The 24378-nt window shown below is 43.1% G+C and overlaps 1 protein-coding gene across 3 annotated transcripts; it reads left to right on the top strand.

The window, feature by feature from the left end:
- Positions 1 to 385: 385 nt before the first annotated feature.
- LOC121193197 (nucleoprotein TPR-like) lies at positions 386 to 23705 on the top strand. Of its 3 annotated transcripts, none has more exons than XM_041055395.1 (55): positions 386 to 618; positions 1363 to 1467; positions 1710 to 1774; positions 2723 to 2813; positions 2950 to 3053; positions 3204 to 3368; positions 3943 to 4035; positions 4432 to 4512; positions 4670 to 4757; positions 4918 to 5055; positions 5639 to 5733; positions 6276 to 6473; positions 6575 to 6682; positions 6917 to 7140; positions 7426 to 7589; positions 7705 to 7829; positions 7971 to 8119; positions 8273 to 8435; positions 8586 to 8720; positions 8878 to 9018; positions 9127 to 9334; positions 9448 to 9644; positions 9851 to 9991; positions 10490 to 10606; positions 10759 to 10962; positions 11216 to 11397; positions 11557 to 11704; positions 12051 to 12188; positions 12324 to 12455; positions 12651 to 12781; positions 13645 to 13855; positions 13974 to 14123; positions 14634 to 14747; positions 15009 to 15113; positions 15304 to 15516; positions 15866 to 15904; positions 16126 to 16281; positions 16928 to 17039; positions 17165 to 17358; positions 17970 to 18040; positions 18185 to 18384; positions 18530 to 18724; positions 18859 to 18980; positions 19266 to 19340; positions 19610 to 19855; positions 19963 to 20173; positions 20264 to 20463; positions 20789 to 20860; positions 21017 to 21108; positions 21409 to 21521; positions 21638 to 21736; positions 21832 to 21973; positions 22115 to 22212; positions 22874 to 22990; positions 23304 to 23705. In XM_041055395.1, exons 1-55 carry the CDS (start codon positions 468 to 470, stop codon positions 23357 to 23359), a joined length of 7584 nt encoding a protein of 2527 aa, XP_040911329.1. In that variant the 5' UTR covers positions 386 to 467; the 3' UTR covers positions 23360 to 23705. The 3 variants fall into 3 exon arrangements, 2 of the variants coding, with proteins under 2 accessions (XP_040911329.1, XP_040911330.1); XM_041055396.1 differs by having other exon boundaries at positions 18862 to 18980; XR_005895262.1 differs by lacking the exons at positions 21409 to 21521; positions 21638 to 21736; positions 21832 to 21973; ... (1 more) ...; positions 22874 to 22990; positions 23304 to 23705 and adding an exon at positions 21275 to 21396 and having other exon boundaries at positions 21017 to 21175.
- The last annotated feature ends 673 nt before the right edge of the window (positions 23706 to 24378 follow it).

Raw genomic sequence — 24378 nt, forward strand, 5'->3', positions numbered from 1 at the left:
TGAAGGGTGAAGTTAAACTGAGTTAGACCAGTGAAACGAAACTCGGAATGGAAAGGAATATTGTTAATTTCTCTCCAAAATAGAGACAGACACTTCCGGTATTGAACTTGAAGTGTGGATGTGCTGTGATGGCCAAGATAAAATGTAAAAGCACGTAAAATCCTAAAAGCAGTCTGACATTCCATATTAATTAGCAATTGTGAGTTCAGCGGTACTCAAACTTACGTAATTCTAGCTACAGGTTGATATGTTACTACTTTTTTCTTGTCTATGTGGTTGACAGTGGTTTGACATGTGATTATACACAGTCCGACACAGCAGGTGGCGGTATAGACCTTTAAGCCGGTTTGCCATCTGCCAATGAACACAAAGAAGAAGAACGGGTCCGTGGACGAGATACAGTAGCACAGTATTTTACCAGAGATTGGTGTCCATTCACTGTAATTTTCCGGAGGGGATAGGCGGAGATGGCGGCCGTTCTGCTGCAGGTTTTGGAGCGGACGGAGCTGAACAAACTTCCGAAAGGCGCCCAGAATAAGCTGGAGAAGTTTGTAACGGAGCTGCAGAATGCTAACGAGGCGCTCAGGACGCAGCACGAGCGGTTCAAAGCAGACAGTGGTGGGTAGCTACTGAAGTCGAAATTAGTTTGCTGATTAGCAAAAGCAACGAACTGTAAACTATGACTGAATAATATAACACTCAGCCTATAATAAAGTTATGTTTTAGTAAATTAGCCTATAAAAATATGTATACATATCAGTGTCGTATCGTTGCTTACAATGGTCCGTTAGCGTTAGCAGTGATGTCACGTTAACGTTGGGCTAACTTTGGCGGAAGAGAGTTATACCAATAGTTCCTAAAAATCATTTTTTAAAGCAATTACTGTGTGGTGTGTTGAATTAATGTTGACTAGCCAAAATACTCGTAAACAGTCTTGTTATGAGGTGTGTTTATATAAACATGCTAGAAACCAACAAAGTGTTACACAGATACAAGCGAAGTGTGGCATGACTTTTTCTCAGCTCAATGAGTTCACAGTTCTGTGTTAAAGAAATTAAGTTTTGGTTTAAGCCATTCAATATTATAAACTACGCCACGTTTCCATTGTGAATTGCCAGCTTTTGTTGGTTGAGAGGAAGAAAGGGGCGTGATAATGGTCATTAATGTTCAGTCAAAACCTGTAGCTACCTCTGTATCAGATCTGAATACGTATTAAATATTATTTGTGACATATATTCAATTAAAGTGTGTGTGTTTCTGCTTCTGGGTGGTTTTTGATTAGACGGTAATTAAAATAGTGTAAAGCCACATTTCTGTCCTGTGTTCTCATGTTTTCCTGCTGAATGCACTCTTCCCCTACAGAGCAGCAGTACTTTGACATTGAGAAGCGACTGGTGGAGAGTCAGGAACAGATCCTGTCTGCCACCAAAGACTTGCAGGCCCTGAGGGAGGAAAATAAAAAACTCAGTGAGTTTTCACACACATCCTTTTTGAAAGCTGAGTGTCAATCTCATTTCTTTGTCAGTTAGTTTCAAATCCAATGTGATGGGACATTCAGCTGTTATCACACAGTACAGGGAGAGTAATGTTAACGTAAAGCACATTTAATTTCTAACCATGAAGTTTAACAAACCTGGGCAGCGCAGTGTTTTTTTCTCAGCATCAGTCTGTGCTCTGTGTGAGTGTCTCCATGCTTCTCTCCTGCATAGATGAAGAGCTGAATACTCTCAAAGGAATAGAAGGAGAGACCTTTGAAAATAAAACACCACAACAGGTAAACATACCCATACACCTCATGAGGATGAAGCATTAATTGTGTTCTGTTATTGTTTGGGTTGTGATGTTGCTTTTGGAATAATCCGTCTGCAGTCCCTTTTATAGTTTTTAAAATAACTATTGTTTTTCTTAGAAGAAGTTTGATTACAGACTTAATTAAGTTTAATTACAGGGGTATTTTTTTTGTATTAAATTGTGAAATGAGTAGAAATAGAGTAAAGTGCACTAAATTTTGGCCAAAATTATTTGTCAGATTGCGTTTGAAGTTGAGTCATTAAATGATATTAGAGGCATATGATGCTGTAATCACATGTCATTTTTGTCTGTTTAGAGAAGAAGTGGAGAGCAGAGGTCATATTATTCATTCATTTGTTTCTTTTACTAAATCGCTTGTCAGTTGCTCTTGAGCTCTGAATTGTAGGACATGCTGTATGGAGAGTGCCAAAATTAAGACCATCGTGAATTTTCTACAGTCTGAGTAATCTGAGTAATTGTTTTTTTTTTATTAATGGGATGCTGGATCCAATTTATGGGGGTAACACTGAAATTTCCTCATGATGGCACTGTGGGGCAGTGCCTGAATTACAGGTTTAGTGTACGGCAGTGTTTTCTTTGATGTTGGAGATTTGATGACAGCAGCTCTGCAAATGAAGTTGTACCATATCAGACACATATTGAATGATATGTGCTCTGAATAGCTTGATATTACTGTTGTTTTATTTTGACAATAATCAAGGTATGTCCAATTAGAAATTTCATTTTCATGTTTTTAATGAATTCTCAGAACTTTGTGAAACTTGTTTTCACTTTGTCATTAAAGCTTAGTGAGTATAGACTGATGGGCAAAAATATATAGAATTAAATGTTCAACACAATAATGTGTGCAAGAAGCGAAGGGGTCTGAATACTTTTTGAGTCCACTGTATATGTGTGTGTGTGGCTGCAGCAAACAAAGGCCAAGTATGAGATTGAGGCAGAGAAGAGAGAGCTGGCGAGGCTGCTGGAGAAGAGAACGCAGGAGGTGGAGAACCTTACTGGTAAGAGTCACAAATCAGGAAATATTGTATGTTAAATCTTTGTGTTCTGTTTCCATGAACATCTTCATTGTATTTTTCTCTTTAGGCATCTTGGTTTTTGTGCTAACTACTACTGTTTTTCATTTTTTGTTTGCAGAGGACGTGAACCGTCTAAACGAGAAGCTGTCAGAGACGAACAAAGTCAAAGTGGATCTCCAGTTAAAACTGGATGACATACAGTCATCTGCAGCCTCTGTACAGGTACACACCACACTTCATGGAAGCTGTGACAGTTCAGTGTTACAGTTCACATGGGATTGCCTTAAGCTGCAGGTTTCCCAGTGACCACCAAAAAAAAAAAAAACACTTGATTTGTGAAATAATAATTTTAATCGGCATTGTGTTGTGTAGCACCGGGAGAAGCGTATGGAGCAGGAGAAGGAGTTACTTGAGAAGAAGATCGAGTGGCTTACTACAGAACTGAAGACCAAAACTGAAGAACTGCTGAACACTAACAGAGACAAGGGCAAAGAGATACTAGAGCTGCAGGGTAGTGTGAAAGAGAGCAAGGAGCAGGTAACACACAAACAACACACACACACACACACAGGAAAAATGCATGAAGTGAGCAGACTGAGTAATATATAAATATACAAATACACCAGTGGTATCCCTATTGGCTAAGCAGTTGCCACCACAGCTACCACCTGGCAACATCTGTGCTTTGCAGGTGCAGGTGATCTATGGGGTTTAAGTGTGGGCTTTGGTCTCTGATCCCACTGGGCTGCATACCACAGGCTGCTGCTTTCCACCTGTAATCTCAGCATGCAGCTCAATAGACCTGATGGAATTTTAAAATAAGGGAAATGGATTAATAATGGAGCAATATAACATAAAGAGGCTCCAGAACGTATGCTTCCAGTTCGACTCCATTTCGCTTCTCAAACTCCACAATCGTTTCATATTGATTCAGCTTGATTCATGATGATTGCTACATCAGATAAACACCTTTCTGTGAATTGCTTCTCTGCAACGCCATCACTAGATTTTCATCTGTGGGATACAAGTTAATCAGACTTTGAAGCTGATGTTGTGGTACATCCCATCCACAGTGCTGATGTCTTTTTTTAATCCTTTTTCTCTTCAACAGGTGGCCAGACTGGAAAGTCAGCTCACTTCTGTGAAGGAAACCAGTGAAAGCCAGAGTAAACGAGCTGAAGACCTTAACAACCAACTGAAACAGGTAAATGTGACTGTGTTTTCCTTAGCCAAGAATTTCATGGATGGACTAGTTATAATTTAGATTTATCAAACAGGATTTAGGCATTATCAGGGGACTGGTGACTGGTTTAACATGTAGTCACAGACTCTGGAAAAACCTTTCTCCAAGCCTCAGAGATTCTGAGCTAGTGCTTAAACAGATGGCACATAAATTTAGTTTGAACCTTTTGCTTACAGTTTGGTCACTTTTTCAGTTGATCAAAGAATAGCATACCTTGTATAACCTTATATGTACAGGAAGACAATGTTTATTGGCAATAGATAAAACATGGATAAAATGTTGCCTGTCAGGCCGTGTTTCCTGAAAAGATGCGTATATATTCTATACGTGTGTCATGGTTTACATGTTTCTCTCCAGGCTAAAGATGAGCGGAGTGCCATGGAGGAGAAATACCGCAATGAACTCAACGCTCATGTCAAGTTGTCTTCACTCTACAAGGTGGGAGTCACTGCAAGACACAAGGAATAAATGAGTTCTCTAAAATTTAAAAAAAAAAAAAAAAAGGACGTTTTAGTATGAGGCAGTATCTGTACACTGTATTGTATGTTATTCCATGCATGTTGTCAGTATGTGATGTCTTTGGTTCTCTCTGTAGGAGGCAGCAACAGACATGGAGACCAAGAACCAAGAGCTGTCCAGAGCGGTGGAAGAACTCAGTAAACTGGTCAAGGAAACCGGGGAAGGTACGACTCCCGCTTCTTGTTTTCCTCACATACTAAATATGTGCACTCGTAGGTGTAAAATGCCCCTCAGACCATGGCCCTGTCTTTGTGTGTGAAGTATAGGTTTCCATCCACAGCGTATCAATAACAACCTGTGTGACTGATGTCGTTGTCTTTGCAGCCAATAAAGCTCTTGAGAAGAAGGTTTCTGAGGGAGAAGAAGTCAAGATACGGCTCGAGGCAGAGCTTAGAGAGAAGGTCAAGAAAATGGAGAAAGAGCTGGAAAACGCTACAACGAAGGCAGCAGGCAAACACTGCTGTAAGAGCTGCGCACACACACACACATACACATATACACACAGCTGCACGTGTTATACAGTGGCAGAAAAGTGAATGTGAACCCTTTGGAGTTCCCCGGTTTTCTTCATTAATTGGTCATAAAATTCTACGGGATCGAAGTCACAAGTACAGACACACACAATGTGTTGAAGTTAATAAAACACAAACAGTTATGATGTTTCAAGTCTTTATTGAACACCATTAAACATTCACAGTGCTCCGCCCCAATGATTCATTTAAACCTTCAGCTGACTCCACCTAGCTTTTGTTGGCATCATTAGCTGATGAGTACACGTACTTTTTCAACCTACGCTGAATCTTTGAATGATACATTCAATAACAAGATGATGATTTGTGTGTTGGTAGTTAAAGTAAGTTGTAAACAATTGTAAATTCAATTAACATCTGTCCATATTTAAGATACATTTATATATAAATGCAGATCATTCTGACTTACATCTTCACTTGTATGTATTGTGTTTTTTGTTGTGGTTAAGTGTGTAGATGAGTATGTTTGCACACACCCCTACCTCTTTTATTTACATGTGTGTGTTGTGCTCCAGGTGAGCCCTCTCTGACTGAGGAGCAGTTGGACTACATGTGTCCATCAGCAGCTGCCATTGCTGCGATTGTAAAGCCTGGCATGAAGTTCTTTGATGTGAGTGCACTTAGACGTATCACACCAGTGATATGGTGGATATCAGTATCACAGTATTAATGCAGCCGCAAGCTGCCATTTTTGTCTTCAAACCTCAGTCTCCCAAAATCAGATCTTCTGTATTAAATGTAAAAGAGTGAGAGGGATGGCTCTACAGACTGTTTTATAACATTAGCATGAAACACTTACCCAAATGTTCATAAAAAATCATTATAGGGTAAAAACAAACCCTTTGAATCCAATAACTCTGTTACAGTAAATAAGGACTTTTTGTTTAATGTAATTACAAAGTGCAGTTTAGCAAAAAGTAATAAAGGTAGCTTTGGTAGGTGAAAATCACACTTAAGAAGGAAATTGAGAGCCCTTAACTTATCAAATAGTTGTTTGGGGCGTGAAACAGGATAGAGCAAGCTAGTGAACATGGATATAACCAATACAGGACTGGATTGTATGATCAGATATGTTTTTCTGCAACCCTTTTTATGATGAAAGATTTTGTAGTAACAAAGTTTTAACACCTCGTCCTCCCTCTTTGTGTTTAGCTGTATAATGCGTATGCAGAGTGTCAGACACAGCTTCAGCTTGAGAAACAGGAGACCAGGAGAGTGAGCAGGGTGCTGGATGAGATCGTCCAGGAAGTCGAGTCCAAAGCTCCTGTCCTGAAGCGTCAGAGAGAGGAGTATGAGAGCATGCAGAGATCCATGGCCTCGCTGTGCAACAAGCTGGAACAGGCTCGAACGGTCTGTGTCCTCAAACCAGTTATATACATTTTTGTAACACGGATTCACTTTTTGATTGTGGTGAACAACATATTCTGCTCTGTAACGCTTCTACGTTTTAGGAGATCTACAGTTTGCAGAAAGAGAAAGATGAGGCCAAGCAGCGCTGTGAAGCCCTGGAGAGAGACAAAGTGAGGGCGGAGAGACAGCTAGAGGACACATCTGCGCAGGTACACACCAGAACATACAGCAGCAGCAAATACAGCTGATAGGTCTGTTCTGATGGAATTCATTGGTGTGATGAATCCACTTTATCCGATCAGAGAGTTAACCATCATGTGCACAAGGGGTTTAAAATATTCTATTCAGCTAACGATGATAAAAAAAAAAAAACAGAATAAGAGAGGACCACCGCCAATTGGTCCAAATGCTTTCATTCATTCATTCATTCGTCCCTGGACCAGGTGTGTGCTCTTCTGGTGGAGCTGGAGGAAGCCAGAGGTAATCAGGTGACCAAGGAAGACGACAGCTCCGCCAACATTTCCAGCACCTCTGAGGTCGTCAGCTCGCGCCAGTTGTCTTTCCGCAGTGTGGAGGAGTTACAACGGCAGAACCAAAGCCTGCTGGGAAGACTGAGGGAGCTGGAGCAGGAGAAGGACAGAGAGCAGACCCATGTAACATCAGTACGGTAAGAAGTGCTGTTATATTGCATATTGTTATATATAAACATGTTTTCACTTCATCATTTTGGGTTATTAAGTGTAGATTGATGGATGAAAATGGCAGTTTTATTCATTTTCAACTAAATCTACAACACTGTGAAGTGTGCAAAATGTGAAGGGGTCTGAATATTTCCTGATGCCACTGTATATGTTCTCGTGTTCCTGCTGCGGTGAAGCAGAGCACTGATGAGCGGCGAAGCTGTATGAAAATATAATTGAAACGTTCTCTCTGTCTCTGTGGTTCCCTTCAGTGTATCAGAGCTGGAGGCCAGTGTGGATAAACTTCAGAAGGAGGTGGAGCAGCTGAGAGAGCAGAGGAACCAGCTGAAACAGCTGGCTGACTCCAACGCCAGACAGAGAGACATGTACAAGGCCCTGTTGACACACAGCACCGGCTTCAGCCTGCCTCCTCAAGGTGACATAAAAACACCAACACACACCGACACACACCTTTCGGGTAAACTTTGGTGAACAGTCGGTGTGAAGGTCTTTACCGAATGTAAAGGGGAAGTTTTCCTGTGTGTCTGCAGGTCCAGATTCTTCATCCCACACTGCACAGGTTCGTCCTTCGGCCCCAGGCACTCGCTCCACTCCACAGAGAGCCGCTGCTGCCGAGTCAGCACAGACTGCTCAGGCTAAAGCTGCTTTAAAACAGGTACATTCAAACACACACACACACACACACACACACACACACACACACACACACACTTCAAGCTGCATTTCTCTTCGTCTTTGGTTGACAAATGCAAATTCAGCAGCCGTTCTGATGGAATGTTTGCCTGTGGCTTTCCAGATCAGCGATGCCTTCAGTCTGTACAAAAAGGAGAAAGCAGAGAATGACAGGATGTTGAATGAAACCAACGACAGGCTGCAGAGACAGCTCACAGAGCTCAACTCCAGCCACGCCAAGCTGACTTCTCAGCTGGAGTTCAGCAACAAGAGGTATGCTTAAATAACAGCGTGGTACTGTGACAGATCCTCATTAGTTTGGTTGTGTTGGACTTGGTTCCTTTTTTTCTGACTCCATAAAAGGCCTTAGCTTTGTGTGAGAGAGGGTTGTCCTCTTTTTGTTTTGTGTGTGTTTGTGTATGCCAGGTATGAGATACTCCAGGAGACTGTATCAGCCTACCGCAGGGAGATCTCTGCCCTTCAGGACAGGAACCAAAAAATGGCTGCAATGGCCCCACGACATGAGCACATCATCCACACGATGAGCCAGGACCTGCGACAGGCTAACGAAAAACTGGCCCTGGAAGAGGTGAGGAACTCTGTACAGCTTTCAGGAGATGTAAAATCACCTGTTGCATTTTCACTATGAGATATTTCTGCCAGATTCCACCTTGCCTTCTTTCTGTCCTTTTACTCGTTATCACCAAATTATTTTTTATTTCCCCCTCTGTGTTTGTAGGTGCGCGTAGAGAACTTGACCAAAGAGAGAGACATGTTAAGACAAGCAGAGAGTCGACTGACTCGAGAGAAGGAAGCCATCCTGGCTGAGCAGCGTAACCAGAACCTGCTTCTCACCAACCTCAAGACTATACAGGTACGACAGACTCACCACAGTCCATAGGTGTCATGGATTTTCTACGTCATGTTATTGAATCCACAGTGATTCAGCTCAGACAGTAGCTCAGTTCAGTTCATTACTGAGCCTTTAATTCATTTCCTCTCATTTTGCCTTCTCTGCCATGTTTGTCCAGTTGACTATGGAGCGGACAGAGACAGATACCCGCCAGCGGCTGAACAACAAGATAGAACATCTGGAGGCAGAACTGGCTTCTATGAAGACCAGGCTGGACCAAGAAGTAGCACAGAGACATGCCCTCGGACGCACAATGGACGTATGTAGAGCATATACATTAATGCTAAGTATTTGGACGCTGCATCTGCAAATGCAGTCTGTCGTGTCACACCCCTGACCCCTCTGTCCCCTCCGACCTCCTCTGCAGGCTCAGCTGTTAGAAGCGAAGAAGCAGCTGGAGACTCAGAACATCTTGCAGCAGAAGACCAGGGAGTTGCTGCGTAGCTCTGAACAGCAGGTGGCTACGCTGAAAACCCAGCTGGCTTCTGCTTCATCCTCTGAGGCTGTTTCCAGCTCCAGCAACACCACCACCCCAGCTACCAGAGCCACACCAGGCCTCAGAGCACCTCTGAGAGGTAAACAAGGCTCCTTCACAAAGATCATTTCTGTGTGTGAAGGACAAGCTTTAAAACGTGTTCATTAATAAGGCCACTGTGACTGTGAGTGTTTTGTCTCTGTGTACCCGTAGTGCGCACTCAGGGGCCAGCAGCCAGCCAGCAGTCCAGCCCGTCCGAGCAGGAGCTTGCAGAGGTGAAAGGTCTCCTGCATACAGCTGAGGAACAGAACAGTGAGCTAGCAGAGCAGCTGAAGAATGCGAATGCTACTGTAGAGCAGTACAGAGCTGTGGTACTGACTCTGGAGGACAGTCTGAAGAAAGAGAAGGAGGTATAACTCCCTGATTCTGTTTATACATAAACAACATACCATCTTCTTCTCTTCCATCTTCTGTTCTCTTTGCCACTAATATACATCTGCAATATGCATATTGCTCAGCGCTTGAATTTTTTAGTTCTGGAAAGGGTTTTAAATTTTTCTTTGTTTATTTCTTCCAAATTTCAACCTGTGTAAACTGACTTTCCTCACCTCTTTAGTCGCGCTCCCCCCTTGAGCTCCGACTGAAGGAGTCGGAGGAGGTGCAGAAGCAGCTGGAGAAGAGGATTGTAGAGGTGGAGAAGATGAAGCAGCAGGAGCAAGAAGAGAGGAGGAAGGCTGTGGATGCGGTGGAGAAACAAGTGAGCCTGTTTACACACAGATGTACAAATGAATCTTTGTGGCTGTGGTGTGCATTTCATGTTGTCACATTCTCTTATAAAAATTCCTCTGGACTTCAAAATATTGTGTTAAATAACTGATTACAGCGACCTTCTGGAAATATCACATCTGCTCTTGTTTGTCCGGCTGCAGCTTAAGCTGGTGAACGTAGTGGAGCATTTAGCTGCTACAGAGTCTGATGTAACCAGAACTAAAGGGGAGTACTACTGGACTAACATACAGTGCTAATGCTAATGTGTAAATAAGCAAAACTTTGCTGACAAGTTTGACATGTCAACTTAAAAGGCGATCATATAGAGCTGAAGTGAAACCAGAACTTACTCATTTGTTTTGGGCATTTTCCACTGTTTTCTGACATGTTATGTCTGATATGTCATGCATTTCTGTTCCCTCGGCATGACCTTTCAGTCTGTACAGTGTGGAGCTTCAGGTGTTTTTTTCTCTGCTGTCTTGTCCAGGTGTGTGAGCTGCAGCGCAGTCTGAAGGTCAGTCGGACCGAGCAGCAGGAGGCGCTGGAGAGAGCAGCTGCTTCTCTTACACAGGAGCAGAAGGCCGTGCAGGACAGCCTGCTGCAGGTTCATTACTGCACACACTACACATAATGTTATGCTGGTTTATATCCCCATTATAAGATATGCATTTTGATTTCAGTTTTTCACCTACATTAAGGACATTGTACCATTGTAGTTCATTCTGTCACAATCGTCCCTCTCTGCCCTTCTGTCAGACTAAGCTTGCTGGAGAGGCGCAGGCTAAGTATGAGCGGGAGCTAATGCTTCATGCTGCTGATGTGGAGGCTCTGCAGGAGCTCAAGAAGAAAATCCAACAGGAAGCCACACAGAGGAGGGAGTTAGAGGAGCAGCTGAACAAGACCTCTGTCCTCCTGCAGGAGAAAACTGCAGCCTTGAACACAGTGGAGAGACAGCTGAAGGTAGGACGACTATCCCAAGAGAGCAGAGAGAGAAAGATGGTAGAAACTAGACATTCCTGAGTCCTTTCACACAACTTTGTATAAGTGTTTATCAGCCACCTCCAGAAAATGGAATCAGAGATTTCAAAGTTTTTTTTTCTAGTTCTGCAAGTTATTTGATTAAAGTTTTTTCAAGTGAGTTAAATGAATTTATAAACTAACTTCGATTAAAAGAATGTGTAACATTACAGTCTTTACTTTAACTCTCCCTCAGGAGGACCTGTCTAATCAGACTCATCGCTGCGAGGAGCTGGAGAAGCAGAATGTGCTGTTGCACCAACAGATGGATGAAATGGCCACCAGGAGCCGTCAGCAGCAACAGCAGCAGCAGCAGCAGCTTGACTTGTCATTCAGTGAAGAAGGGAAGACCACTGAACAGATACTAGAAATACTGAGGTAATACTGCAACACAAGGGGTGGCTGTGAGAAGGGCATGAGACTGTTAACAAATAAAGCCTTATTCTCTGGAGGGATCCTCACAGCTTCCATTCATCAACTTAATGTCTCAGTGTGAAGTCAGTGGGATTGAATTAAGAATCTGTGCTTGTGGTGTAGGTTTGTGCGGCAGGAGAAGCAGATCGCCATGGCTCGATGTGAGGTGTCTGAGGGAGAAGCTCTTCGCTACAAACAGCGGGGGGAGCACCAAGACAGAGAAATAAAGCAGCTACAGGAAGCTCTGAACGCTGAGAGGGAGAAAATGCAGGTAGGAAGTGAAAGGATGGGGGGATGTATGACTGGAGATGAACACCTCTTATACCTGGATTTTGTTGAGCTTCATGAAAGTTGTGCATTTTACAGCTTTTTGATGGCCGTTAGATATGGATTCTAGTTATTCCCTACATATTTTACATTGAGTTTTGCTCTGGGAGCATCGAGAATCTGTTCCTGTTTCAAGCTGTGAAGAAGGAAATTGCTTTGAGCAAGGCAGCAGACTACAATATGCACAATATAATAATGTCAACTTGATTTTAAAATAATGGAACAATGGCAAGAACAGTATACTGTTGACTGTAATTATTGTGTGTGTTTACTGTCCTTCTGTCTTTCAGGCTACAGCAAAGACTCTGGCCCAGCAGGGAGAACAGCTGAAGAAGATGGACAGTATCAGTACTCTCCAAGAAACCAACAGGATGCTGAAAATGGACAGAGATAAACTGGAGCAGGAGCTGCAGCAAGCTCAGGCTAAAGTACGGTCCAAGTGTTGTGTGTCATGATTTGTCTCGTGTCTCCCTTTCTCTGTTAGCTGTGAACCCCCCCCCCCCCCCCCCCCCCACATTTCTGACAGGTGTTATCGCTCATAGAGTCTCATTTCTGTCCGTCAGGTGACCAAGCTCCAGTCAGACATCAGCCCACTGCATCACTCTTTATCTCAGCTGTCCGAGAGAAATGGCTCCCTGCAGGCTGATAAGAGGATTCTGGAAGATGACCTGAAACGCTGGAAGGCCAAAGCACAGGTAAGTTCACAGTATTTAGGAACATGGACAGTAGGAAGACAAGAGTGCGCAGCCCCTCATTCCTACTATGGGTTACCTTATCCTTTTTTTAGTGCATTATTATTTAATCTGACCTAGTGTTATATTTCATGTTTTCCATATTTCATGTTTTATTGTGTTAATTTCACTTAATCTTGACTGTGTGTCCCTCTGCAGCAACTGGCGAACCAACAGAAAGATAGCGACGTGGAGGAGAGACAGAAGCTGACCACTGAGAGAGAAGCTCAGCAGAGACGCATCACACAGCTAGCTGAAGAGACAGCCAAGCTGAAGACCGAACTGGCCAGGTGAAACACCCACTGAGACAACACACACACAAATACACACACACCATCAGCTTAGATCTAACCTAAAGATAACCACAAAGACTGCCAAAATATTGAAGTACCCACTGACATCCTGTTTCTTCAGCACATCTTCCAGCCGCTTGTATGCTCAGTGGCAGATTGAAGCAATAAGGGTGTTCAAATCAGTCTCTGCAAATGAGTCTCATAAATACCATATTATAATCCACCAAAATAAATTAAAATCTTGTAAAATTATAGTGTGTTTAACTGTTACTTATAATTAGATTAGAACCAGATTTAGAGATTTGAGAACTTAGTCGGCAGAGGATAATGTCACAGTAAGAACAACAACCTTGAAAAATGTTTCATCAAAATATGACAGGGCCTTATTTTCACTAAAGGCATCAACCATACAGCCATTACTGCTGACGGTTAAAGTTAGGTTAACAGGACAGGGAATACATTTCTTCAGTGACAGGTCCCCATGAATAGGATATAATATGGTAAAACAGAATAGTGAAAACAAGGGTGTGTGTGAGGGACAGAGGCAGGTGAGGTGAATCCACAAAGGATTATGGGTTGTGATTACTGCTCCAAACACTTAGATGCCAGTGTTGTGGATGTATCCAGCATGTTAGCAGAGAAAGAGAAAAAAGTTACAACAAAACTTTAAAATGAGAAGTGTCTCAGTCAGACCAGACCAAAACACAAAATAAGTTCACAATAAAAACCTGCTAAGTATCCCGCATGATAATGTTAATAAGTGGAGGATTGTGGGAAACTGAGACTATGTGGGGGCATGTGAAGCCTTTGCAAATGCATCTTAAAATGTTACCTAACTGAGAATATTACTGTTGGATCAGATCCAGTGCCAGCAGTAACTCGGCTCAGTCTCAGCTGCAAGCCCTCCGAGACTCTGTGGCCCAACTGACATCAGAGAGAGACTCGCTGAAGAAAGACGTGGAAACAAGAAAGAACGACATTCTGGAGAAGAACAAGACCATCACCCAGGTCAAGAAGATCGGACGACGCTACAAGACCCAGTATGAGGAGCTCAAAGCCCAGCACGACAAGGTGGGACTGTGGTTTGGGTTAAGGCTGCAGTGGAGAACCAGATCAGTATGGATGGAGTACGGAAACTGAAATAGTTCATCTTTGTGTGTATGTGTATGTGTACGTCTGTGTGTTCCAGCTGGTTGGGGAAACAGCAGCTAAGGCAGGAAGCGAGGCAGCTCCGAGCCAGGAGGTGCAGCAAGAGCTGACTAAAGCCCAGGAGGAGCTCAACAAGGCCCGAGAGGAGCTGAAAACACTGAAGGAGGAGGTGCAGAAAAAACAGGAACAGGTGAGCAGAAAGATGCTTTTGACCTTTATTGACCCGACACAGAATGATGGACACACAGTGATTTTTTTAATAAACTACTGTTATACTAATTACAACAACTAATAACTATCTGTCCTTGATGTTTACGTAGAACAACATGTTTATATATAAGAAATAAACAGCATAAACCAAAAATAACTGATTTATTTCTTGATTCTTTTTTTTTTTAAAATATATCACATAAAATTGTAGTTTTTAGGATTTGTAAGATTTCAATAGACCCAACTGGTCTGGATTGACATAAACTTACACAATAGCTAGTGTTGCACTGTCTAAAGGTGCAGTAGGTGATGTGCTCTTATCTAACCATCATAAAATTATGTTAGATAATCAAAACCAAAATATAGAGCGATATATAAGAAGACACAGCTCAGTGTTTTGTAGGGTTAGTCAGTTGCATACACAGCTCTGGTCCTTTAAAGTTTAAACCAGACCGTGAGAAAGTGTCCATAAAGCACTTTGTTTCTTCAGACCCAGAAGGCCCAACAAGAGCTGGACGAGGCCCAAAAGGAAGCCCAGAAGACCAAGGAAAAGTTCCAGGAGGCCCAAAACCAGCTGACACAGAACCAGAACCAACTGACACAGGTACTATAACACATTCAAGCTTATCTTTGATATGGTTAAGTCTACTTTTGATTATGTTGTCTGAGTATATGTTAGTTGTACATCAGGGCAGTATTTTCTGTGGGCTTTAAAGAAGTTGAGTAGTTAATGACACCAGTGTAGAAACAGAGTCTGCTCACACACAACACATGGTACATTTCGGTGGCTCTCCATGTAGAACCACTTACTTACATTAGAAAGGCTGGAATCACTGGATCTTTTGTCACCTCCTGGCTTTTATAGGTCCAGTCCCAGTTGACTCAGACCCAGGCTCAACTGCAGCAGAATCAGAACCAGCTGACCCAGAGTCAGAAAGAGCTGCAACAAGCCAAGACCCACAGCCAGCAGGTAAGCAGCCCTGTCAGGAACGAGTCATTTTGTGAACACATCTTTTAGAAGTAGACACACCACCATTCTGCTGAGTCATATTAGACATTTTACTTGGTTTTCATGTTGATCCACATTGACATAAATGTCCCTAAAACTCCAGAAACAACAGACCCATAATAACCAGCCGAACTGCTTTTCTAAATTACAGGTACAAAACCAGTTAAAGTCGGCTCAGGCTCAAGCTCAGGCTCGTCAGAACCAGATTCAGCAGATCCAGAGAGAGCTGCAGCAGGCGAAAGAAGCCCTCCAGCAGAACCTCACCAATCAGAAAGAGCTACAGCAGACCCACCAAACCAGCCAACACAGCCACAACCAGGAAGTCACCAATCTCAAGACAGCTCTGAGCCAAGCAGAGACAAAGGTGAGGACAGTTCTTTCTCTTCAGTAGCCCTGAAAATGGATTTCATTCGTTTTCTGTGATGAGGTCCTACATGAACATTATGATTTCTTTCAAAGTTAACAATGTTTCAATCAGAATCAGCTGACAGTCTGTGGGTTGTTTGATTGATTAATGTCAGCTAACTCTGATCAAACCACACCCACACAGACCTGATGAAGCAGGTGTTAAACTCTGAATAAATTACACCTAAAGATGTTTCTTAACTTTGATGTTGCTTTTTTTTAGTCGTTAAAATGTAACCTCATAGAGAAAACCGTGGCTTCCCTCCGTAGCTAACAGTGTCTGTATATCTGTGCTTACATCTGAACAGGTGACTGAGCTCCAAGGCCAGCTGGACAACCTGCAGAAGGTTTGGAAATGCTTTATCCAGTATTTGTTTTTATGTAGAAATAGCACTGATGAATCAGTGCTTTGGCATTAGCGTCTTTCTGTATGAAGTACATGGGTAGCATAGGTAGTAACATAGTGTATAGATCTTTGCTACAAGTTAAGCTAAGTAAGAGTTTAACATTACTATTCACATGCTCTCACACAACGTGTCTGCCCTACCTAATTGTTCCTCTCTGTCAGACGGTTGGTGAGCGTGACGCAGACATCAAGCGTCTGCAGGAGCAGCTAACTGAAGCAAACCAGGCTAGTTCCCAGTCTATCCAGGCCAATGATGCTAACACTGCTAGTGACGGTAACCAGGCGCTGCAAGAGGAGCTGGCTAAAGTCAGACAAGAGGTAAGTTAAACAGTTCTGCTTTGTCTAAATCATTTTTAATGTAACTGTTTTAACTTTACTGATCCCTCAAACTGCAGGATTAGTTATTCTCTGCATTTTACCCACACCAAGTGAAAGAAACACACAAGCATGCACATGCTCACCCACTAACATGAACTAAATCTTAAAATAGAAACAAAATATTTTGCATTTTAAGATCAGATTAATTTAAGGTGGTCTTGTAAAATTAAATGAACTATAACTAAAAACAAGGAGTTTTTTTTCTTAGCCATGAAATGAAGGATTAAAATCTCTTTTTCAAGAAAGCACCAGTTGTAAAACACTGCTACAACACTACAGACACCAAATTTAAAAGTAAATGTTCCTAGTATTGAGCCTTGGGGCACACACTGTAAAACATGGAGTGTGGTAGAAAACACCCTGGAAACTGGACATGTTGAGTTTTTGCTGAAATCCAGTTTATGTGAACCAAGGTGGCGCTCATGCTCATGGGTGGTGCTCATGCTCTGCTGAGGACAAATCAATAAATACATTGAATAAATTAAAAAATAATTGACCTATAGAGTATTTGTTGCAGTCCAGGGCCTCATGATGTCATTCTGCACTTCAGTAGCAGCAGTTACAGTTCTGTATTGTTTTCTTACAGCTGTTTGAGAGCAAGAGCAGAGAGGAGCAGCTGAAACAACAGATGAGTGACAAAGAGGAAAAGACTAAGAAGGCCATCCTGGGAGCTAAGACCAAAATCAACCAACTTAACAGTCAGTTTCACCTGCACTCACACACACTTACACACCCACTGAATGGAAGACATACTGGTAAAGTACATGTAAAACAAAGAAACTACTCTGTTACATGAAGAGTAATTTGTATTTGTGACCTGTAGATGCCAAAGAGCAGCTCAATGAGGAGATAACAGAGCTGAAACAGAGTAAGGAGGAACTGGAGGTGAGAATGAACGCCCTCAAGTCTCAGTATGAAGGTCGACTTCTTCGCCTGGACAGAGAGCTGAGAGAACTGAGAGAGACGCAGACACACTCTGACCCCAGAGAGGAGCCACAGGACCAGACTGGATCTAAGGTGCGTGCATCGTGCTGGTTGTGGACATGACAGACATGAAGGGCCACACTTTGAAGCCACTGATCATTATCTTCCTCACCAAAATAGACCAAATGTTTTTTTTTTTAATTCAGCTTTCTCTTTTACCTTATCTGTAAGTAGAATGTGTAATGAATATTTGAATTATACCAGGAAGTATTAGGACCACTGTTAGGAAAAAAGAACAATCTCAGAGATGTTAGGATGCTGAAATGAAAATGAGACCACTTATGTGACGTATGAGTCAATAACCGGAGAGAGACAGACCCCTGAACGACCAATTTTACACGTCTGTGGAAGAGCCATGTGAGGAGGGACACACAGTATGGACTGTGAGGACATTCACATATGATAGAATCAAAAATATTGCAGCTTTTTTCCCCTCAAAATATTACACCTTTCCTCTCGAAATATTACAAATTACTTATCAAAACATTATGACATTTTTTCTTAAAATATGGAGACTTGAAATGTTCTGACTTTTTTTCTGAATACATCACGACTATATATTTTTTGGTGAAATATTATAAACTTTATTCCTTAAATGTTCTCATCTGATTTTGTGTATAAAACAAACTCGTATCTGTGCTTAGGTGGTTGATCAGCCCAGATCTGCAGACCAGAGGCAGATATCTTTGAAGAGTCCAGCCCAGGACAGGGGAAGGTAACTAATGGAGACATACTCACACATGCACAAACACCAGAAACTGTTGGGAATGATTGTAAATAGGCTTCTTCATGGACACGTTGCATGGAACTTCTCATATTTTGAATAATAATAATAATAAGTTCACTGTTTCTCCATCAGCTCCAGCCTGTCTGAGCCTCCTACTGCTAACATCCGCCCCACCCCAAGTACTCAGTCTCCTAGCAGCAAGCCAAGTCCCTCTCCTGGTAGCAAGGCCACACCCCGTGCCAGCATCCGGCCTATGGTTACCCCAGCAACTGTCCCCATCCCAACACCTACTGCCACTGTCATGCCAACCACACAGACTGACAGCCAAGAGGGTGAGCAAGACTTACAAAGAGAGTATAACATGGTAGTAGGTTATTTTTAAAGAAGGTAGATATACTGGTTCTGGTTAGATAGTAGTTTAGCTGATGGTTAAGTCACATGATGTGATAGAGTATAATATACATTTTCTCTCTGTAGTGCTAATGAGTGCAGGAGCCTCTGTACACTCTACCAGCTCCAGTCTGGTGAGCGCACCCACCTCCATAACTCAGCCAACCAGCACACAGGCAACAGCTTTTGTCCAGCCCACCCAGCAACAGGCAGCCAATCAGGAGGCAGGGTCCATTACGGAGGCAGAGCGACCATCCACGTCCTCCACCCTGATTGGCACAGGTGAGAGGGACCGTGTCCTGAACCCACCAGTGCCGTCCCCACTGTTATATCTGCCTGACTGGATGTCAGTTAAAACTGTGTTGACCAATACAATGGTATTATCCTTTGTGTTTGTGTGTGTTGTGTGACCAAAGCAGGTTCAAAGCGAGGCAGAGAGGATGAGGAAGAGGAGGAGGAAGAAGAGAACAGACCCGAGAGTTCCCACACACCACCGAGCACCAAAAAACTACGGCTAAAACCAACCATAGCTCTGCAGGTAAACACAAACCCAGTGCTCTCACAGTGCTGCTCCAGGACAAGTCTCTGGCTGTCCTTGAGTGGCCCAGCCAAATCCCAGACTTGAGAACATCTGTGGAGACCTGAAGATGACAGTTCATGGACGCTCCCCATCTAACCCTTTTTGTTTGTTTGCCTTAGTTAGTTTTGTTTGTTTTTCCGTTAACTTCTGTTTGTTTTTTGGCACTTGTCGCTGTTTTTTTGTTCATTTATTGAATTGATTATAACCTGTTTACTCACAGCTGTGTAACCTGCTGTGTTGCAGATGGAAGGTGATGAGGAGATAGAAGGAGAGCTGAGGGACGAGGGGGAACGGCAGGATTCACCAGATGACAGTCAGGTTAGCGACTAATGAAAGCAACATGGGCGAGGATCAAGAAATGAACTCTGTCATTTCATAGCTAATTTTCCAAAGCACTGTTCAAAGAGGAACGTACTGTTTATGAATGTCAGGTGTGACAGGCATTCCTGTTTTAACTACGTTAAAAACTTGTTTTTGTTTAGTTTTGTTTAGCGTACAGTTTGACACTGTAATGATGATTTTTTTTTTAGCCTAGCTACAGAGATTTAAAGTACTCAATGAATGATGGGTTTGTATTTGGGGTATAGGAGCTTCCAGAGGAGGGTTTCCCTGTTTTACCTGAAGAGGATGAGGACATGGAGGAGGAAGGCGTGTCCCAGTCTGTCCCCTCTTACCAGATGTCCTCTCAGGGCTCTGCTTTGATCCGGGATGTTATTGTGATTGACACGGACAGCGAGAGCCGGGAGAGCAAAGAGGGGGAGGAGAAGCGGGAGGATGAAGACGGAGAGGAGGAGGAGGAGGAGGAGGAGGAGGAGGAGGAGGAGGCAGAGGAGGTGCTGCTCTGTTTTTTTTTTTTTTTTTTTTTTTAATTTCCCAAAATGTTTTCAGTTTCCATCCATTGTCTGCGGTAAATAATCAAGCCTTTCTGTCTCTGCCTCAGTATAAGGAGGAAGAGGAGGATGATGAAGATGAGGATGATGCCGGTGACAGCGGAATGAGGGGAGGAGAGGATAGTAATGACAGGAGCGGGGAGGCTGAAGGTGAGGGAGAGGAGGAGGAGGAGGAGGATCCATCAGAAGCCACCAACGCTGAGGAGAACGTGTGCGGAGCGTCTTCGGACTCCCAGCGTTCGTCTGAGCCTCCACACAGCAGTGAGCACCACCCGTAGTTTGTGGATTCATTTAATAGCTCCTCTTTTTTTTTTTTGAAATAAACTCATGTGAGTCGCTCTTTGCTTCCAGGTGAAGGCAGCAGCGGTCCCACATCCGAGTCTGACCCCACCAGAGACCCAGTGCACCTCCCCCCAGCCTCCTCCTCCACACACTCCCCTTCCTCCTCCCTTACACCCCGCTTGCCCCACCCCCGCAGGCCCACACACTCCCTCCCACCAAGGCTCTATATCCAACCTCCAGCTCCAGAGCTGGGACCCCCACACACACAGGTACACACACACACACACACAGCTTGATCTCAGTGAACAAAAAACACAGACAAACACAACCTCTCTAATCATGAAAGTCAATAACAACAAAATATGGCAGCAGATAGAGTGAGAACACATTTTAAACGTGAGAGAGGTTTGTGTGCCCTCCATCACCAAGTACAGACACACAAACTATGCTTTGGAGACTTTGAATAGGATAACATTTAAGTGAAAAGACCAGCAAGATTTTAGTTGAAGTCATTGCTTTGAAAATGTGCTGGAAAATGGTTTGTTGAATAAGATGTAGACTATTTGACAGTGGTGATGCATGTTTATTATTCAGAGACAGTCGTCTCAACTGCGCAGACCATCAGTAGGACGTGGGCTTCAACTAACCCCTGGAATCGGAAGTACGGTAAGAGATTATGAGCATGTTCAGGAATCTGATCCCATTTGCTTTATGGTGTTAAATCGTAACGTGTGTGTTGCATTGTTGGTCTGAATAGGGTCAGGTGTGTAGACTAAGCCTACAAGATAAACGTCTAAGAGTCACTGTGTTTATATGTTGCAGCAACATTTCTTTGATGATGATGACAGAATGGTTCCCAGTACTCCCACTTTGGTGGTCCCACACCGCACTGATGGCTTCGCTGAGGCTATACAGTAAGAGACACACACACACACACGAGCAAAGTGAAATCCAAAGGTTCTGATTTAGTTTTACATTTTTACATGTATTTCTTTTGAATAAGATCAGTAGTACCAGTAACATCCCAATGAAACCAGTCCCTATCCCCAAGATCTTTTTAAGTCTAACTGGAGGGGAAAGCATGTTATGTAGCCCCATATGAAAACAGGTTTAACAGAACAAACTTAGCTGTGAAGGGTGCTGGGATTAATCCTGGGAGGGTGCTTCATCCTGTCCTCATGTCCACCTCCCATGTCTGTTTTTCATCTCTTCAGTTCTCCTCAGGTAGCAGGTCTGTCCACCAGGTTTAGGTTTGGACCTCCAGAAGACCTGCTGCCTCAGACATCAGCCTCTCACTCTGACCTGGGACAGCTGGCCTCTCAAGGAGGTACCACACGCACTCACAGAAACACTGGATCTAATCTCCAGCAGTTTTGAGTTAATGAGCTAATTTACTTTTGAACATGTGATCCTGTCTGTTAAACTGCTGCTGCTGTGCTCTAGGTTTGGGGATGTATGAGTCTCCTCTATTCCTGGCTGCTCACGATGAAGACGGCGGAGGACGGAGTGTCCCCACCACACCTTTACAAGTGGCCGCACCAGGTAAGACACACACTCACTCACACTTCACATAATCACACGTCTTATCAGTATCAGTTTTAGCTGTAAATCATCTTCCCTGACTCTGTCTCTGTCAGTGACGGTCTTCACCGAGTCTCTGCCCTCAGACAGCGGTGACAACATGGCCTCCCAGTCTGTTCCTATGGTAACCGCCTCCACCGGGATGGCTGCTGCAGCCGACGATGGAGACGAGGTGTTCGTGGAGCAGGAAGGAGAAGGGTGAGTAAATCAGTGGGGACTGACAGCAGAGAATGTTTTTCACAACTAAACTAAAACTAAAGCTTTGGTTTTAATGTCAGAGAAGTTTTTTTTTTTGAGGATGGAGCCTCATCTGATCATGTTTGTGTGTGATTTCTTCAGGCCTGGTATTGAGTCTTCTTTGGAGAGCCAGGCGGACATGGAGCCAACAGGACAGCAGAGTGATGACGCATCACTGCCATCTACCAGCCAAGACCCTGGTACTTTACTCTGTTTCCTGGCTTTAAATAAAAAATTTAAAAAAAGCAGCTTGATTTTCATTATGAACCTCAACCTGTCTTTTCTGGCTTGTGCACAGTGACAGGTATTTGTACTTCTTTGTGTAGTATTTTGATTCTTCCTTCATTTTCATTGACTTTGGTGAGAACATCTGGCACATCTGCTCAGATCTTGGAAATGTCTTGGGTGTTCTTGGAAATGTTCTCACAAAGTTGAATCAAAATGACTGCTTAGATTTTTTCCATGATATCTGGATTTGAAACTTCAGTTCTTGCATCTTTGCCATGTCGTGTCTTTTTTTTAGCGGCAGGGCTTTTAGATGGTGTCAGGGGCAGGAGACAACAAATTCCATCAAAGACTTCAGAGCACTTTCTAGCAGTAGAGCCACTTAGCCTTTTCATTTGTGATTAAGAAGTGCAGTAACTATGGCAACAAGCTGGCAACGTTCGTTGTAATGTTAGTTAAATCAGCTCAGTTTGCTAAGTCATAAACCAGGCCTTATTCCTCAGTGCTCTTTCAGACTTTTTTGAATGGTGAGAGAAAATCCTTTGCAGTGTTCTTATCCACAGTGTGTCCTGCTTGTGTCCCCTCACTGAAAGTTTGATGTCCAGCCTCATATCTCATCTCTGGCTTTGTTCTTAGACACCAGCAGCGTTACTCAGCGGCGCACAGGGAACAGCCAGCCTCTGATCAGCACCCTGTCAGGCCGAGGAGCCAGAGGAGGGAGGGGGGAGGCCAGGATGTTAATCAGCCGCAGAGGTAACAAATGAAAACAGTCCTGGAGGACTGGACTCTCAGTGTCTCAGCAACAATCATGTAGCACAGAGCTGCCTTTAAACATCTGCTATATAATCACTGATATGTGCTCTCAGAGAATAGACGCCAGACTCTCAGAGTATGATGAAGTTGTTTATTAAAGAGCGATAAGCAGAAAGCAGCATTACAGACATTATAGGAATAATATCATGAATAATGATGATGTGGGATTAAATGAGCCGCACATTAATTTATCATAAACTGCTTTCTTCTTTCTCTTCCTCTTCTCCTTCTCCTTTGGTTTTTCTGTTGTCAGGAACTTTCTCTCGGGGAGGCAGAGGGGGGTCCATGGGCAGAGGGGGCATCGCCTAATGAAGATGTCACCAGCAGCACCTAAGTCATTTCATCCAGTGAGGAAGTGAAGACGCTCAACTCCCAGATTGGTTTTTTTTTTTGTTGAATTTTCAGTCCAATCAGAATCAATAATCACACAAGTACGACAGAGATGTGACAGCTTTGTATGTGTGCGATCCTTTCTCTGGTGTGTAAGGTCTGATTGTTAGTGAAGTCCACTGAGTTTTTAAGTTGTTGTTTTGTAATTTTTGTGTAACTCATGTCTTCGTGAGAGCAGCCCTGGTTCTGTAATGTTAGTTTCTTCATTTGTTCTGTCAGTGCTGTTAATACATTTGTTTTAATAATAAAGTTGAATAATGGGGAATAGTAATATCAGAACAAGTTATTGATCATGATACAGCACATGCTGTGATTTCAGCTTCTTGTATGTCAGGATTTCCTGCTTTTAAATCCTCGCTTGGGCTCTGGGAATTTGTGATGGAAATTTTTGGCTAAAATACATTTAGATTTCAAGTTACCACTTAAACTGATGAGCCAAAACAGTGTGACCTCTCACAGATTAAGCAAATAATCATTACATTATCATTAATGGGGCATGTCAAAGTCTGCAGCGGCTCCGCCTCACAACTTACAGGAGTTAAAAGATCTGCTGCTGACGTCCTGGTGCCTGATACCACAGGACCTCGTCTGGTCTGAGTGCCAACAGCATATTAAGAGGGAGTGGTCATAGTATTTTGGCTCAACAGTGTGTGTGTGTCTTTAGCACTTGGATGTTTTAAGGGTTGTAGACTGGTGGAGAGTGAGACAGTTGAAATTTTTGATGGTATTTTGTTAAAAAATACACTTAAGGGAATTTAAAAAAAACTTGTTAGAAAAAATAGTAAATTTCTACCTTTAACTCAGTAGACATATTTACTAAGTAGAATTTAGGTTGTGCTGAAGCAGAAAACAGCAGAACAGGGGCTGTTACCTCCTCTTCAGGGTGGCTCTAAGGGCAGCGCAGCCAAACCCTGATGGAGTTAGCTGGGTAGGTAGGG

This window comes from Toxotes jaculatrix, chromosome 14, assembly GCF_017976425.1.
Source record: "Toxotes jaculatrix isolate fToxJac2 chromosome 14, fToxJac2.pri, whole genome shotgun sequence".
Classification (NCBI taxonomy): Eukaryota; Metazoa; Chordata; class Actinopteri; family Toxotidae; genus Toxotes; species Toxotes jaculatrix.

Excerpts from the sequence above, each read along its gene's own strand:
- LOC121193197 (XM_041055395.1), top strand. The coding sequence starts at position 468 with ATGGCGGCCGTTCTGCTGCAGGTTTTGGAGCGGACGGAGCTGAACAAA. Across the intron at positions 619-1,362 it reads GCGGTTCAAAGCAGACAGTG|AGCAGCAGTACTTTGACATT; the intron begins GTGGGTAGCTAC and ends CTTCCCCTACAG. Across the intron at positions 20,174-20,263 it reads GTCTGAGCCTCCACACAGCA|GTGAAGGCAGCAGCGGTCCC; the intron begins GTGAGCACCACC and ends CTTTGCTTCCAG.